Source organism: Vollenhovia emeryi, unplaced genomic scaffold (genome assembly GCF_000949405.1).
Source record: "Vollenhovia emeryi isolate VEMERY1.0 unplaced genomic scaffold, V.emery_V1.0 DF939188.1, whole genome shotgun sequence".
Classification (NCBI taxonomy): domain Eukaryota; kingdom Metazoa; phylum Arthropoda; class Insecta; order Hymenoptera; family Formicidae; genus Vollenhovia; species Vollenhovia emeryi.
In genome coordinates, this window is record NW_011967178.1 from 754,988 (window position 1) to 769,377 (window position 14,390).

A 14,390-nucleotide genomic window follows, 5' to 3' on the forward strand; every position below is an offset into this window, starting at 1 on the left:
AAGTTCAAGGGAACGGGAACTTCCATTTAACGGTAGCTACTGCGGTTCGCCGCTTATCATCGCGCTTAATCCAATTCTGGACGACAGTCGTGTCTGCGGTCGCGAGCAACTCACGCGTGAACTTTGCTGCTGCGGTAACGTGGATTATCGCGAGATGCACCATCGAGAGAATCGCACAGTTCTCTACGTGGTGAGCATTTCTTTGAGAGCCAAATAGACGAAGGTGCTTATTTCCCTGCTTAATTTAGCAGACTGAAAATATCTCACGACGGCGAGATGATGACGATGCGACGTGCACCGGATATCGTATGCGGGCCTTGCTGCGAGCAACGTGGGAGACGATTTGTACGATCGCGCGATGTTAATTCCAGGAACGGCGACTAAAGGTCGAATATGACGCGTTCACCTGAATGAGAATGAACGGCTGTCCACTGCTGTCGCTTACGTTGCTCTGACTCATTTTACGTCAATGAGAATCCGGTTTTGAAATTAATATACGTCCGAGTAAGCACGCTCCGCGTTATATCTGGGATCTGTACCGAGGGATAGAGAACACCTTAATTGATACCCTGTGAAATGTCTCCCGTTATTATTACTGTAATTTGTAACGATACCTAACGATTAGTACGGCAACATTGCAAGCGTTATTAAGAGTTACAGCACGGAGACTAATTTATAGGCGTGGTGCCCAGATGGTGTAGCCCGATTCATTAAGATTCTCACGAAACGCGCTACCTGCGCAATATTAATCCGCCTCTCGTGGCTTCCCTCGAAAATCCGAGAGATAAGCTTGGCTAGCCAGGCGAGTCCAAGGGTACGGCAGATAATTATTAATGAGGCTCGTTCTCCGGCCTCTCGCGGGCTAATGACCAGAGGCGATAACCGTATGGTAATAATAGCCCGGGCCATGCAATCGCGCGCACGTTGTGCACTCGAAAGCAATTTGCGACTTCTTTGTTGGCAATAATTAACTAAGTACGTCGCGCGCATATCTCGTGGGCTCTCTACGCGGGGAAAACCGAGGCGATAAGCTTCATTATAATCTCTAGCGCAGTCAGCTGTTTTGCATAAATTTCACGAAAAACTGTTGTGGAGCTTTTAGTTCTAACTAATACTGATTCATCGCAATTACCTCGCGACTTCGATCGCGAGCGGAAGAACGAGCTTCTTCTTCTTTTTCTTTTTTTTTCGTTAAGCGAGCGGATTCACGACGTGACTCAGGCACGAGTCACCTAGATCCCTAGCCCTTTGGCGTAAGACTCCGTTGCAATGCATTGACTCACGTGCGTGGGCACGGTATGCGAAGCACGTACGATGCGCAATGTGAAAAACGCTCCGAGATTCGCGCGCGCTTTCTGGAATGGCATTAAATCCGGGTGTACGCTAGCGAGACGTCGATGACATCATGTTGCGCATCGTTAACCACGCCGCGGGCGATCGCAGAATGCGCGGGATTTTTCGCGAGGATATCGCCGATGCGTTTAGCCCGACAGCGTCACTAAAGTGCCAAGATTTGCGACACTAATTTCGCGGGACATGGTAGACCAGTTTCCTCCAACAAAGCGACTGTCAAAATCGAATGTGCCATTGAGGCTTATTTAGTGTCGATAGCACATTGTAAAAGACTGCGCATTTTCGCTTTTGCATAAAGAGCTGACACGCGATAGCTTTGCAATGCATGAAACTTAAAGGAAACTAATTTCAACGTGCCGCCAACATTTTCGAGCAATGCGATAAATTTTGTCCGATAATTCGAGCTCGCTGAAGTCGAAAGAAATATCGACTATTCGTTCGCGTAATTGACGTGTAATAATTGCTTGCGCCTTTAAGAGCGATAAAAACGGCCTCAATTTACACCCGAGGCGTGCAGCTCTGATAATCTCACGTGTCCTATTTTTTTTTTCTTCGAGACCGATAAATTAGGCCCATCGAATTCTTCGCTCTGCTCACGACGCCGATAGCCCACGGGACTTTTATGCATGCGTATGTCTACTGGTATGGCATATATTAGCGACGAAACGTCGTGATTAACGTCGTCTCGAAGATAGTGTCGCCTGGGGCACGGATTTATGTGAAACGCGACAACAAACCGGCCGTTTAATTGCTGATTCTCGTGCCACCGCGAGCGGCAATTTCTAGCGTGAGCTAACCTGGAAATTATATGCCACGCTTAACGGGCGCCGTGAAATTATATTAGCCTTTCGCAAAGCCACTCGTAAGCTCGCTACCTTAATCCTATCGAGAGATTACGTTCTAAAAGCACTATGAAAGTCCCACGTGCGCACGCACGTACGCCTTTCATATTATTACATGCTTCCACAGAAGCCGTCTAGCGCGACGGCACCGGTTTATTGACGCCGTTTAATCGATTTCAGTTATACCCGGCGTTAATCACCAGCCAGAAACGCGAACGACTGGACTACTCGCTGCGTGCGCCGTGAATCATGACACCGTGTATATTGGGTTGCAAGAATTAAGGCGCCACAGCTCGAGTGATTTCAATGCTGGTAAGGATTAATTCGCTACACGTCTTCCCAATTTTTATCTAAATAAGCACGATTTTTTCAGCAATTTTACTTACAATACCTATTCATTAAAAGATGTGCAAAGAATATAAGAGTAAAGACTTTTAGAATAACAACTAATATTCGCAAAAAGTGTATTACACATATACTTCTTTCGCGCGATATCATGATATTTAAAACAACTTAATCATATAATTGTCTAAGATTAGAACGACGGCGTGTTGGGTAAGTCATAGCTTAGGAAGAAAAATCTTAAGCATAAAACGATTAAGAAACGAAGAGTTAAACGAGACGCATTTGTCATCCCGTCCCATATAATTTTACGACAATTCCGCTACGCCGGGCGTCGTGGGTGTAAGCAATTTTCCAGTTCATCTACCAATTCGGCCTCAGACTCCCACGCGATCCTGACAAACGTGACTTCGGGCTTCGAGGTCTGTTCCCTTTGTGTTTGGCCAGCCAGCGTGACCGAGGTATGCGCGTTGACTTTATCTGCGCGGCGACACTCGCTCACTCGCTCTTTTATCGTCCAATTAATCCACACGCACAAAACAATTGGCACACCGATATGCTTCCTATAAAAATACGTAAACGTCACACTGATAAAAATTGCGGTCACGCCACCCAGATATAATCTCGATTCGATCTTGATCAAAATACAATATTAGAATCGAGGGCGTATCGATTACCTAAGATTAATCCACGTGCGATCAATCACTTCAGATTGTACAACTGGCTGCAAGAAACCATAAAACATTCCGTGTAGTATTGAAAGTTAAAATTTTAAATAATAAACTTTCAAGTAAGACCCCTATCTAAAACTAATTGGCGTGTTCTCATATGTTGTTTAGTTAAAATTTAAAATAATTGACGAGTTAACATATTCTACGAAATAGAGTCATGTGATCAGGCAATTTCTTTAAAAGGTACAATCTGAAGTATAATTTTAACAGTGCTCGGAATAAAGTGAAAAAAATCTCATTATGTATGTCTCAATTATATAAGATCCAATTAAATGTTATGAGATCCAATTCTAAAATTCAGCAGATCTTCAGAGATTCGATATCTCTTTTGAATGTTCGAGATTATCTATTGAGATCTAGCTAAATCCAATTAAATGTCCTATTAAGACATTTAATTAGATTTCCACAGATATAACTTCGAATATTGAAGGTTTCAGATCTCTGAAAATCTGATGATTTTAGAATTGGATATAGGATAAAGGCATCTAATATCGCATACCAAAATTCAAATCATTCTCACTTAAAGAGTAATTGACATTTTTGTCTGTATTTAGTTTCAAATGAAAGAAGAAACATTTGTGTTTTATGTACAATATGTTAGAATCTAAAACATTTTAATCCACATTGAAAAGAAACAAAAATCGAGGGTTTGAAAAACTGGCACCTAATATCGCCTACCTTATAAATTTTTATAAAATCACTGTTTATCAATATGAGTTTATGAAACTATAAATATTTATTATTTTACATCATATAAACGTTTATAGGTGTCCAACAAATATTTTAATTTGTGATTATACTTAAACAATATTTTTATCTACATTAAAAAAATGTTAGAACTTACGTTCTCGCTATGGGATGTCGAACTTGCACTCTCTGCTAAGTTCTTCAGCATTCAAAATTTGTTTAATGCGTCCTCTAAGTCAGACGTTATTTCTGTAACGTTGTAACTACAATATGTTTTCTTACACAAGTTTAGCTATTAATTCTATGTATTGCCGATTGATATCAACACTGTTCACGAGATTCACGAGTGGCGATATTACGTTCTGGGTGATATTAGGTGCTTTTACCCTAATTAAATATTACATGATTGAAACATGTATAATGAGATATTTTCTTTTTATGTGCTTTCGATTTTTATGTAAAATAGTACACATATATCATATAATATATAACAATCAGATTGTTATTCAGAGAAATAATGATTCGTGCATCTAATAAAAAGAATGAAAAAATATATAACAAAATATAATATAAATTTAAATGACAATTTGTAACAAAATTGAATTCCAAAGTTTCCGGAATAACTAAAAAGATATATGAGAAAAGAAACACTGTCAGCCGAAAGGCATATTTTTCTTATTGAAATGTACAATTTCTCTCGGTCTTGTCCGTGCGCACACGCGCAAAATGTGTGTTGTTTTAACAACGCAACTACCCTTTAATCATTGTTGTTTGCGATCGCATTTCACGCATGTCTCGATAACCTTAGAATGAATCGACTCCTACGACTTTGCCTTTCGCGAAAGAAAAAGAAACAATCCGTTTGAGAGGGAGTGCGCATATACCGATGAAAATTTTAGACTTAAACAGCGACGAATAGCTTATGCCCGACAGCGTGGCTGCAAAATATTTTCATAGCCCGTAACGTGACGTATCGATGTCTTGGCCCCGGAAATTGACGGCTGCGTTTTGCGCGCGGTACAACAACTTTGCAAGATTTATTAATCCGCTTTAGCCCACAGGCGTGCACACCTATTCACGGAGATTTGCTAGTGTAGTCGAGCGAGTTGTTTATGTGAGAGCGTAACGCACAGCGGCGACAATTTTTATCCTCGGCCCGCCTCGATGTCTCCGGCGCGATGTCCGCGTCTACAGCTTGCGCGGATCTCGATAATTTTCTAGAATCTAGAGCGCGATCGTAAATCAGATTGATGTAATTCCATGGGAAAAGCAAGCCAGAATCGAGAATAGGCGACCGAAAGCGGCCACGATTTGTCCACGATGCCTAATTACAGGCGGAACGACGATCGCACGAAGCGATGCTTATAGGCACAGCTAATTTAAATGATTGAGACGGCGTAATCGTCGCGTTCTCAACAGCGCACGGCGGTAGAAGATGATCCATCGCTATTTTTATATGTTCGCCATGTTCATCACATGGGCAACTAGTGATTATTCTATTATACGGTGATTTATGTTGCATGTCGGGTTTACCATATCACGCGAGTTTGAAGGAGGCGAATTCCATCGCGAAACAATCGTGGGAAACCTAATTTGATGTTTTTGCGCGCCATAAGCATAAAAAAACATTACTATAAAAATAATAAAATTTTAAAAATCGCTTTTTTTAATAGGAAAGAATTGCCGGAATGCGTACTAGTCACATAATGCGTAACCCATCAATATGTCATTTTATTATTTAATATAAGTAACATTTAGTGATAATAATATGAAATAAATGAGAAATAAGTAATATAGCCAAAAAATTACATCTTATTTTGTGTATGCTAACATTTAAAAAATTCAGGTATAACTGATGTTAATTTTTCATCAATTTAAATAGTTGATTATAAGGCAACTAAGTCATTTTATAAACAAATTTTTATTTTTTCATAAAAGAAGTTTTATTGTAGAATATTTTACATTTGTTGTATATACATATTTACAACTATTATAAGAATTAAATAAATATTTTCACAAAATCCATCAAGTTTCCTAAATCGACTACCATAAGATTTTCTATCTCGTACCGGCGCGATTTTATAAACAATAAACGATATCTATTGTATAAGAGTAATACAATTAATATAAATATAAATATATATTGCAAAATTAACTTTAAGCTAAGTGTATTTTAACGTCCTTTCCATTATTGTTAATTATTACTTTCAAATGATTAAATATTTGCCCTTTTTTTAGATAAGTTATTAATAAAATAAGTATTAGTTAATACTTTCTTATATCAATCTTATGCTATTTACTCTACTTTTTATTATTTTCACTCATAAATTTGACTATTTCAAGGAGGTTTTGCAACCGGTTTCTTAAATTATACCTTTTGCAACATGTTACAAAAGGACTTTACAACAAATTAATTTGTTATTAGGGAAACGTTAAACATGTAAATGAAACGTGAAACTACAATTTCCAACGATTGTATGCGTACAAATTGGTACCAAGTGACAGTATAATAAATAATACCTTAAGTGGTACGCATTCGGCAACTCTCCCCTATATACAAATTAAAAGTCTTATAATTTCTTTTTCTATCAAAGGTGAAAATATAGCGGAAAATGAAATGTAACTAAAGCATCCTTTTAGTTCATACTCTATTGCGATATTCCATTAACTTATTACTACGTGGCTTGAACTCGTGCTCTCTCGAAACGGATAACATCGCGGAATACATGACGGTTCAAAGTACAGAGCAATTGAAACAGGGTTATCGTACAGCTCGCGCAACAACGGGGTACCTTAGCCGTATCTGAAACAATGCAGGTATTCGATTCGATTACGATTCAACAGTTCATCTCCCATTCCCGCCTACAGGAAGCGCATCGGAGAGGAGGCGGTTTGAAATTGCCAGCTGCGGCTTTGGATTTATAAAGGACCGGCCGGCAGAGTCGAGACCGATCCGATCTTGTCGATTCCCCGAGCTCCGGTTTGCGCGAGTGTGTGTCAATCGCGTCGCTGCGCTCCTAGCACATCGTTCCTCGGCCGAGCGGGAGCCTGCCGCTGCTCGGTTCCCATGAAGTTGCTGACGGCATCCGGCGGCGGCCTGCATCTCATTGGTATTCCGGGCAACTCCCGATGGCAGGAGTGCTCTATTTTACGAGCGGCTGTATATGATCTCGACAAATTGGCCTTTGCCAGATTTCAGCGTGAAAAAAGAACGGGTGGTGCGTCGTAGCGGGCCGCTGATAGTAACGACGAGCCAGCAGCAGCCTTCGCCTCGTTTCAACCACGCATATTTACAAGTTCATAATTCGTACCTCGGGCCGGAAATTGCCTCCGCACGTCCGACGCGCGGTGCAGGTCGAACGCGTCCGTTATTCCCGAAAGCAAAGTTCCCTGTAAAGTCCATAAAAATTCGGGAGTTAATGATAAAGCTCCAAGTCGCGCCGGCGCGGCGCGGGCGCGAGATGAAGTTGTGAGACGTCGGTCTAAATTATTCCTCGCGGATAATTAGATGGGCAAGGCAGCCCGCGCGAGGGACCATTATCGTCGCGCCGCGCATTTTTCTCAGCACCTAAGCAGGCGCTCACTCTCGTCAAATCCCTACAGTCATACATCAGTGTTACGAGAGACTGATCGTCGGAACGGGAGCCGACCGGGCCACAAACGCGCCGGCTTATTTCGACAGAGTCATTCCGCACGCAACACTGTGTTCTATTCCACCATGGCGTAGGTAATCAGAGCGCTTAATTATCGGAGTCGTTTCGTATACAAGGTGCGCTGTCCATCGCCAGGCTGCGTCCACATACAGCATTCCCGAAGATCAACGAGACTACGACAAAGAAAAGGGCGGCTCGGCCCCGCGGACAAACGAGCCACGATACAACGGGGAGAGGAGAGCAGAGAGAGAGAGAAAAAGAAAAGGAAGAAGTCGATAAGAGGGGGCGGCCGCGGCCGAATGAAGTGGCTCTAGGCTAATTGGCTTCCGTTGCTTTTTCATAGGCTGCTGCTTTTCCCATAAATTAACTTTACGCGACGCTTTAATTAAACTACCGTAGGTCGTGCCCCCGAAATATTTCAGATAGAAACGAAAGAGAACGACCGTCTTCGCTGGCATACCCTCTATATTACCATCAATTTATTACAGATACCACGGTAGTCGGGAGCCGTCGGACCTCGATTTTGACAAGATCCAAGCGTCTCTCGCGAGCTCAATAGTGGCAACACGGTCACACGCTAACGTGCGTAAATGGTAGTTGATTTAAAATCGGAGGAGCGTCACATATTTTCTTTAGTTTAAAGCTTTAAATTGACAATATTAAGGGCCGGTTTTTCCAACCTCTTGGTAAACTAATTAATAGTTAAATTATACAGGGAGTTATGTAATACCCGCCTCGCCTCTTATTTACGGATAGAGCGGACTAGACTGGGACCAAAAGTCCTGTACCATTTTGCAACTTTCGCAATAGTTATCGAGTTATTAATTACTAAAAATCGCTGCCCGGCCTACCGCTCGATTCAAGCTCGCGGCGAGATGCGGCCGTCCCGCGATTGGCATTGCTAGGCGCGCGGGGAATTGTTTATGACGCACAGCGCAAGGGCCACATATATTAAACAACTCCCCGCGCGCCTAGCAACGCTGATTGCGGGACGGCTGCATCTCAGCGCGCTTTAATTGGGTGGTAGGCCGGGCTAAGATAGCGATTTGTAATAATTAATAACTCGTTAACTACTGCGAAAATCGCAAAATGATAGAGGACTTTTCGACGCAGTTTAGTCCGCTCTATCCGTAAATAAGAGGTGAGGCGGGTATTACGTTACACCCTGTATACTTATCTTTTTCTAAAAACAAATAAAGACATACATATGATTTAACTATTAGTTAACTTATCAAGAGGTTGAAACAACCGGCCCTAAATAAGACAACCTTTCTTCACCGTCGTTGGTTACAGACTGCTATAATTACAATCCAATGTTTTGCGAAAATAGTGAGAATATACGCAATAGATCATACTCTAATACAAATCGCTTACACGTAAAAAGTTAAAATTTCATTAAATATTTCTTCATTTAATTTCGAATAATTCGAGCGTATTTCGGTGAGTTGAATGCATATTTTATGAATGAGTTGAACGATCCCACGTGTCGGGACGAATGAATATTCAACGTGTGATAACTCTATCTCGAGTGAACAAGTAAGCTGAGATTCCTCTCAGTCGTACGAGGCGCCTCATTTGACTCGGGCGATCGTGTCAGCTGGCGTTCGCACGAGCGTTCAATACCGAAGGACCACGTATAGAATTCCCCATCGTATGCCAAATTATCACCAACCTGGCTACTTTGGCCGTCCGCTGTATCGGGTTCCACGCTACTGGTATACACCGAGGTCATTCGATCTCTCGTTGCCTCACCAATCCGGCCACCTGTCATCGGCGCACGTTTAATCTGACTAATGGGCCGCGAGGCGCAGATATATTATAAAACCCACTTTATCAGTCGTGCTTAAAGCAAGTTATTCGATCGCTGTTTAGTAAATATAAAATACATTGTCTCAGTTGTAATATTATATCTTACAGACTTTGTCGAATATTTGTTTCATTTCTTTCGCGTCTTATCACACACACACACAAGCGCGACAAAGAGGAAATCTTTTCGTTCTCAATAACGTCGACGACAAATGTCGAAAAAGTGATTGACTTATCAGCGAAAACCTGGGATCCTTCGACTCCTCCGCAAACAAGATTTTGGCGGCACGACGCAGGAACCCGTGCTCTCCAATGCTGTCACGAGGTGGTATTTTAACGATCTAAGGACACGTCCGTGGTTGACATTTTCTGCTTCGTTCTCAGAGTAATGACTCTCGACTCTCGGTTGCTCCTGTCAGATAGGTAGGGCCCATCCCGCTACCTTAATTGGTCCTCATGTTGGTCCATTATCACAATTTTGGTAGCGGTCAATAGTTGAAGAATTTCTCTCTCTCTCTCTCTCTCTCTCTCTCTCTCTCATCTTTTTCTTTTTTTAAAAATCTTTTACCTTCCTCGGTGTCGCGCTTCAGTTTTTTTCTTAATGTATTGCGAACCACTTAATTATCGCAATACATATAAGCACGGAAGTTGCGGAAGTAGGGTGATTAAATTCAGATCAGATAGAAATACGGATAAAAAATTTGATAAATCGCCAATAAGCGACATTTTCAATTAATTTATTTAAATTTTGCTCTTTTATATATAAAAAGCATCGACGTGTTCTGTTTTCTACTCAACTACGGAAGAAAGTAAAACGCATAAACAACAGCAAATGTGACGGCTCTGTCGAAACGTCTTTTTAAGGTACGTAAGGTACAAAACTTTGCTAGTTTTAAAAATTTGAGAAACAACAAAATCTTAAAGAATTAAAACATCTGCTTACTTGTAGAACATTACAAAAATTAACAAAAGTATTCCAATTCTAACATTTTCACGGTGACTTTTAAATTTACGTAGAATTTCTTAGATTCTGGCAGTTATATTTTATAGTTTTGTAGAATTTTGTAGGATTATCTCCGGCAGAGTCGCGAGAGCACATTTAACTTTGAAAACTATTCAAAGATCGGATATGTAAAAAATCATACTAGTAACAATTATCGTTTACTATAGTCTATAATTTACAGACTCCAACGATATCGTTTATTATGAAAACACGAAGCATATCATTTCTGAATTTTTAGAAGATGTATAATATGTAAAGTATATATGTATAAAATGTATAGAAACCAATACGATATATTGAGATATACGAAAACACCTCGGAGGGTTTCTAGTACCGAGCAGATAAAATTTTTGATTAACCCTTTCGCGCACCGGATATGTACGAAGAACTATTAAAGGGTAACGGCTTCTCCGGCGATATCCTATCTCTACTGTATGGTAGCACAGTAGTGCCTTTCCCTTATCTAAGCCTAGATCCGACACAGCTGCTCCTCTCCTCTCTCTAGTGCCCTCCGGGCATCGTTTGATCCTCGCATGGATCCTCCCGCCGACACAAGACTCTCAAACGATTTAACGGACTCGTTCTGTCATATCTTAACCCCCTCGGCAGTCTTGAATCTTACGGATTCGGATAAATCTCTACGATCCTCTTCGACGAGGGCTCTTGCATCGACTAATCTCTCTAGTATTAGTTAAATAGCTTTTTCATGTTATTTCCATCGTGTCGGCGTTGACTTACTAATTTCTGGGCATTCCAGTCCCCAGAAATTCCCGTCACTCTTGCCACGTTCGGTTACACAAATACACCGCACACTTGGCGCCAACCCGTTGAAAAGTATTAATACGCGTACGCTTTGTATTTTATCGTGGATATTAATCAGGAAAGCCCGCGTCGAAATACTTACAAATAACTTCTCGTTAAATCGAAAGGACGCGCGTAAATAACGCGCCTCCGCGCCTCCTGCGTGCCTGAGAGTACATTGCGTGCGTCCATTGTATCAACTAAAGAGACCGGTTCTTTTTTCTATCGATCTTAAACAAGAATACAAGAACGCGCACTTTGCAAACGAAGGACAGCATTGCAATATTCTCTCGGAAATCTAAACGGATATCTATTACGAATGTCGTATTACTGTAACATGTACGGGCGATCGACGTCCAGAGCGACGCGACGCGGTACCGGGCTTAATATTACGGGCACGCTCGCGCGCAAATACAATGACTGGGCGCAAAAAGGCCCAGGTGATGCCCAACGTCGAACGGAGCGGCGAGCGAATGACGGCGGAAGGGTAGTCAGCGAGGGAAGGGTCTGATCACGGTGATCACGGCGTGTAAGATTGTACCAGTTTTTCTACGGGCTATTGATACCGTGCAGGCTGCTCCCTCGGGTCTCCTCTCCCCTGTCCTCCCCCTGTATATGCATGAGTCCGCGAATTTCTTACGCGGTCGCACGCCCGTTCGTAAAACGAATCGCCGGCTACGCGTACAGCTTTATGCGCGCTTTTCGTCAAGCGAAAAGAAACGGGGAGAAAAAATGCAATGTTAAATCGATCTCTGCGAATGGAACAGTATTCAAGCATATTCGCATGCGATCGACGTTCACGGAAAGGATCGTTTATGGAAAATTGTCAGGGCGTACATTTTGTTACCGTCCATCATTGTATGCCCCGATAAGAAAGTGTCTCAAAGATTGTGCAATAATTGCATCGTCCAAAAGGTAAAAATTCCACAATGCTCGCATTAAGGCAGTTGTTTCGCGACAGTGATGCTCAAAAGTTTGCAAAGATGCCCAAAAATTAATAAATTCAATTTAGGGGATAAACCATGCGCAATTATTTCGGCATTTAAAGGTAAAATCGCCCGGCAACACAGTTACATACTAATAAACGTTTAAAAAAGATTTAGTGTGAAACGTGTTTACCGCCTGGGTCTGCCTTTATTTCGTCTCGCGTGAATTTTACTTCCGAGTACGAGACACTTCGTAACGGCAGCGATTTAATTAGGCACATATTCGCTGCTGCCCTGACATACTATTTCGACATGCATTGTGCAATTATCTATCAATATGTGATGAAAGGTCTCCATTTTTGCATATGTTGTTCGAAATATCTAGATATAATCCCAAGTTTCACCCAGATTTCGTCACATAATTTTGTAAATACTTTCCTATCGGTCCTATGCTTTTGTGCGATCTGTCAAGTTGCAGAAACGTTCGGGGAGACGTTCGTAAACGTGTACGCTCTGCACGGTCGTCAGGATTAAATGGCAAGTGAAATGCCAAATGGTTAAGACGTAAGATCTTTATCGGAGGCCATTTAATCGACTGCGGTGCGCGGCACGAAGGGCTATTTTATTTTGAAACAAAGAAGCACAGGTGAACATAAGCGCCCGGCGGAAGTAATGTCTCGTGACGGGCGAGGCACAGTAATGAGATACGCGTCAAGACATTTCTTTTTTTTTCCCCCCCCTCCCTCCTTCTGCAAATTTGCAACGCGATGTTAGCATAGGCCGATGAACAAGCGCATATCGCGTGTATCGCCACGCATGGGCGCGGCGAGAGCGGGTTCAGAAAAACTGCCGAATACTCCTCCGCGCGTAAAGGAACGTCTGTTATAACCCCTCGTTAGCTCGTTACCGAATGCCACGCAATACACGAAATCTCGCGATCCATCTCGTGGAACATGGGGTTTCGTGCCGGAGGACGCGATCCGGCCGCTTGTTTCGCCAAGGAATTAAGGTTTTATCCGACGGTAGGAAAGGCGGCGGGCGGGGGAATGAATTCTCGCGAGCGCCGGGAGCCAATTATTGGCCGCCTCTCGGCGCGGATCTAAAAGCACCTCTTCTCTTCCCTCGCGTGGTCGATAGGACCGATCGTGCATATCCGTGAGCCCGCCGCTTCCATACCCTTGTCTCTCGCCCCGAGAGCGACTGAAGAACTGGAACAGGCCACATTCGACACCTTCGCGGCCTGATTAACGCCGCCAGCGTTAATTATGTTTCGAACAGACGGCCTAATTGCCGACAATGGTACGAGCAGAGGCGGGGAAGAAAGGGTCTCGCTCGCACGATCGACACACCGCCGCGCCGAGCCGCGCCGAGCCGCGCCAAGCCGTTGTCGTCGTGCCTCTCTAAACGAGATCAGCGGCTATGTTTACGTGCTAAGCAGCCTAATGGAAGCGAACCAGAAACTGGTTACGGAGAGGGGTTTCGGGGAAACGAGGAGAGCCCGATGCGCAGGAGCGTGGAGCTCCTACGTGACGAAGGGACCCAATGAATTTTCGTAGAAAATGGGATAAAAACCGTTTACGCTTCTTTGTCGCTTGGCCGCCATCCCTTTTGCGCATTTCTCGAAATGAAATTCAGCAGCGACCCCCGTCACACTTGAGGAATCGCGGGGACATCGATGAATTTTTCAATCGTGCCCCTTGCAAATTTATTCCACGCGACTCCAGCGCGACACATTTTAAATCCCGCCATTTCGAAATGACTCGAGCGGGAGGAGGAGATGAAATGACGTAAAAACCGACTCGACGTCACACACACGTTCGGGCCACGATGCAAAACAGAGCGCGGGAATACGTCCACGAGGCGCGGAATACATAATGCATGCGCGCAGCGTGCACTTTCCGCGGCGTGTGCGAGGTCGAAAAATCGGTTGCCGGAAGGTTTCTCGTTACCGTCGAGACGCGGTAAAAATTGCCATCGGAGCGAGTAAACACTCGCGCCGCGCCGGCTCGGCGTAGCCGGGTCCATCGTAAAACCGCGAGACCGTTTAGAAGCGTTTACAGCGGGTTTACGACTCTCCTCCGTACCCCGTGCGCCGCAGAGAGAAAGGGGTTGTAACCCAATAAGAGCATACACGCGCGCACGCACGACGACGCGGAGGCCCGGCACAAAAGAATTTTTACGGTCTCGCGTTACCGAGCTGGAACACCCTCTCTCTCTCTCTCTCTCTCTCTCTCTCTCTTCTTCTC

The 14,390-nt window shown here is 43.3% G+C and overlaps 1 protein-coding gene across 3 annotated transcripts in view; it reads right to left on the reverse strand.

Moving 5' to 3' along the window:
- Positions 1-2,624: 2,624 nt before the first annotated feature.
- Positions 2,625-14,390, reverse strand: part of LOC105562437 — a 25,889-nt gene continuing 14,123 nt past the window's right edge. For 2 of the 3 annotated variants that reach the window (XM_012013279.1, XM_012013280.1), the window contains exons 2-3: positions 7,267-7,345; positions 2,625-3,100 (exon numbers count right to left, since the gene is read on the reverse strand). In XM_012013279.1, the coding sequence (XP_011868669.1) occupies positions 2,860-3,100; positions 7,267-7,345 (320 nt within the window). In that variant the 3' untranslated portion in view covers positions 2,625-2,859. Of the gene's footprint in view, positions 3,101-5,909; positions 7,346-14,390 lie in introns of those variants that run through there. The other variant, XR_001008974.1, reaches the window with a different exon arrangement.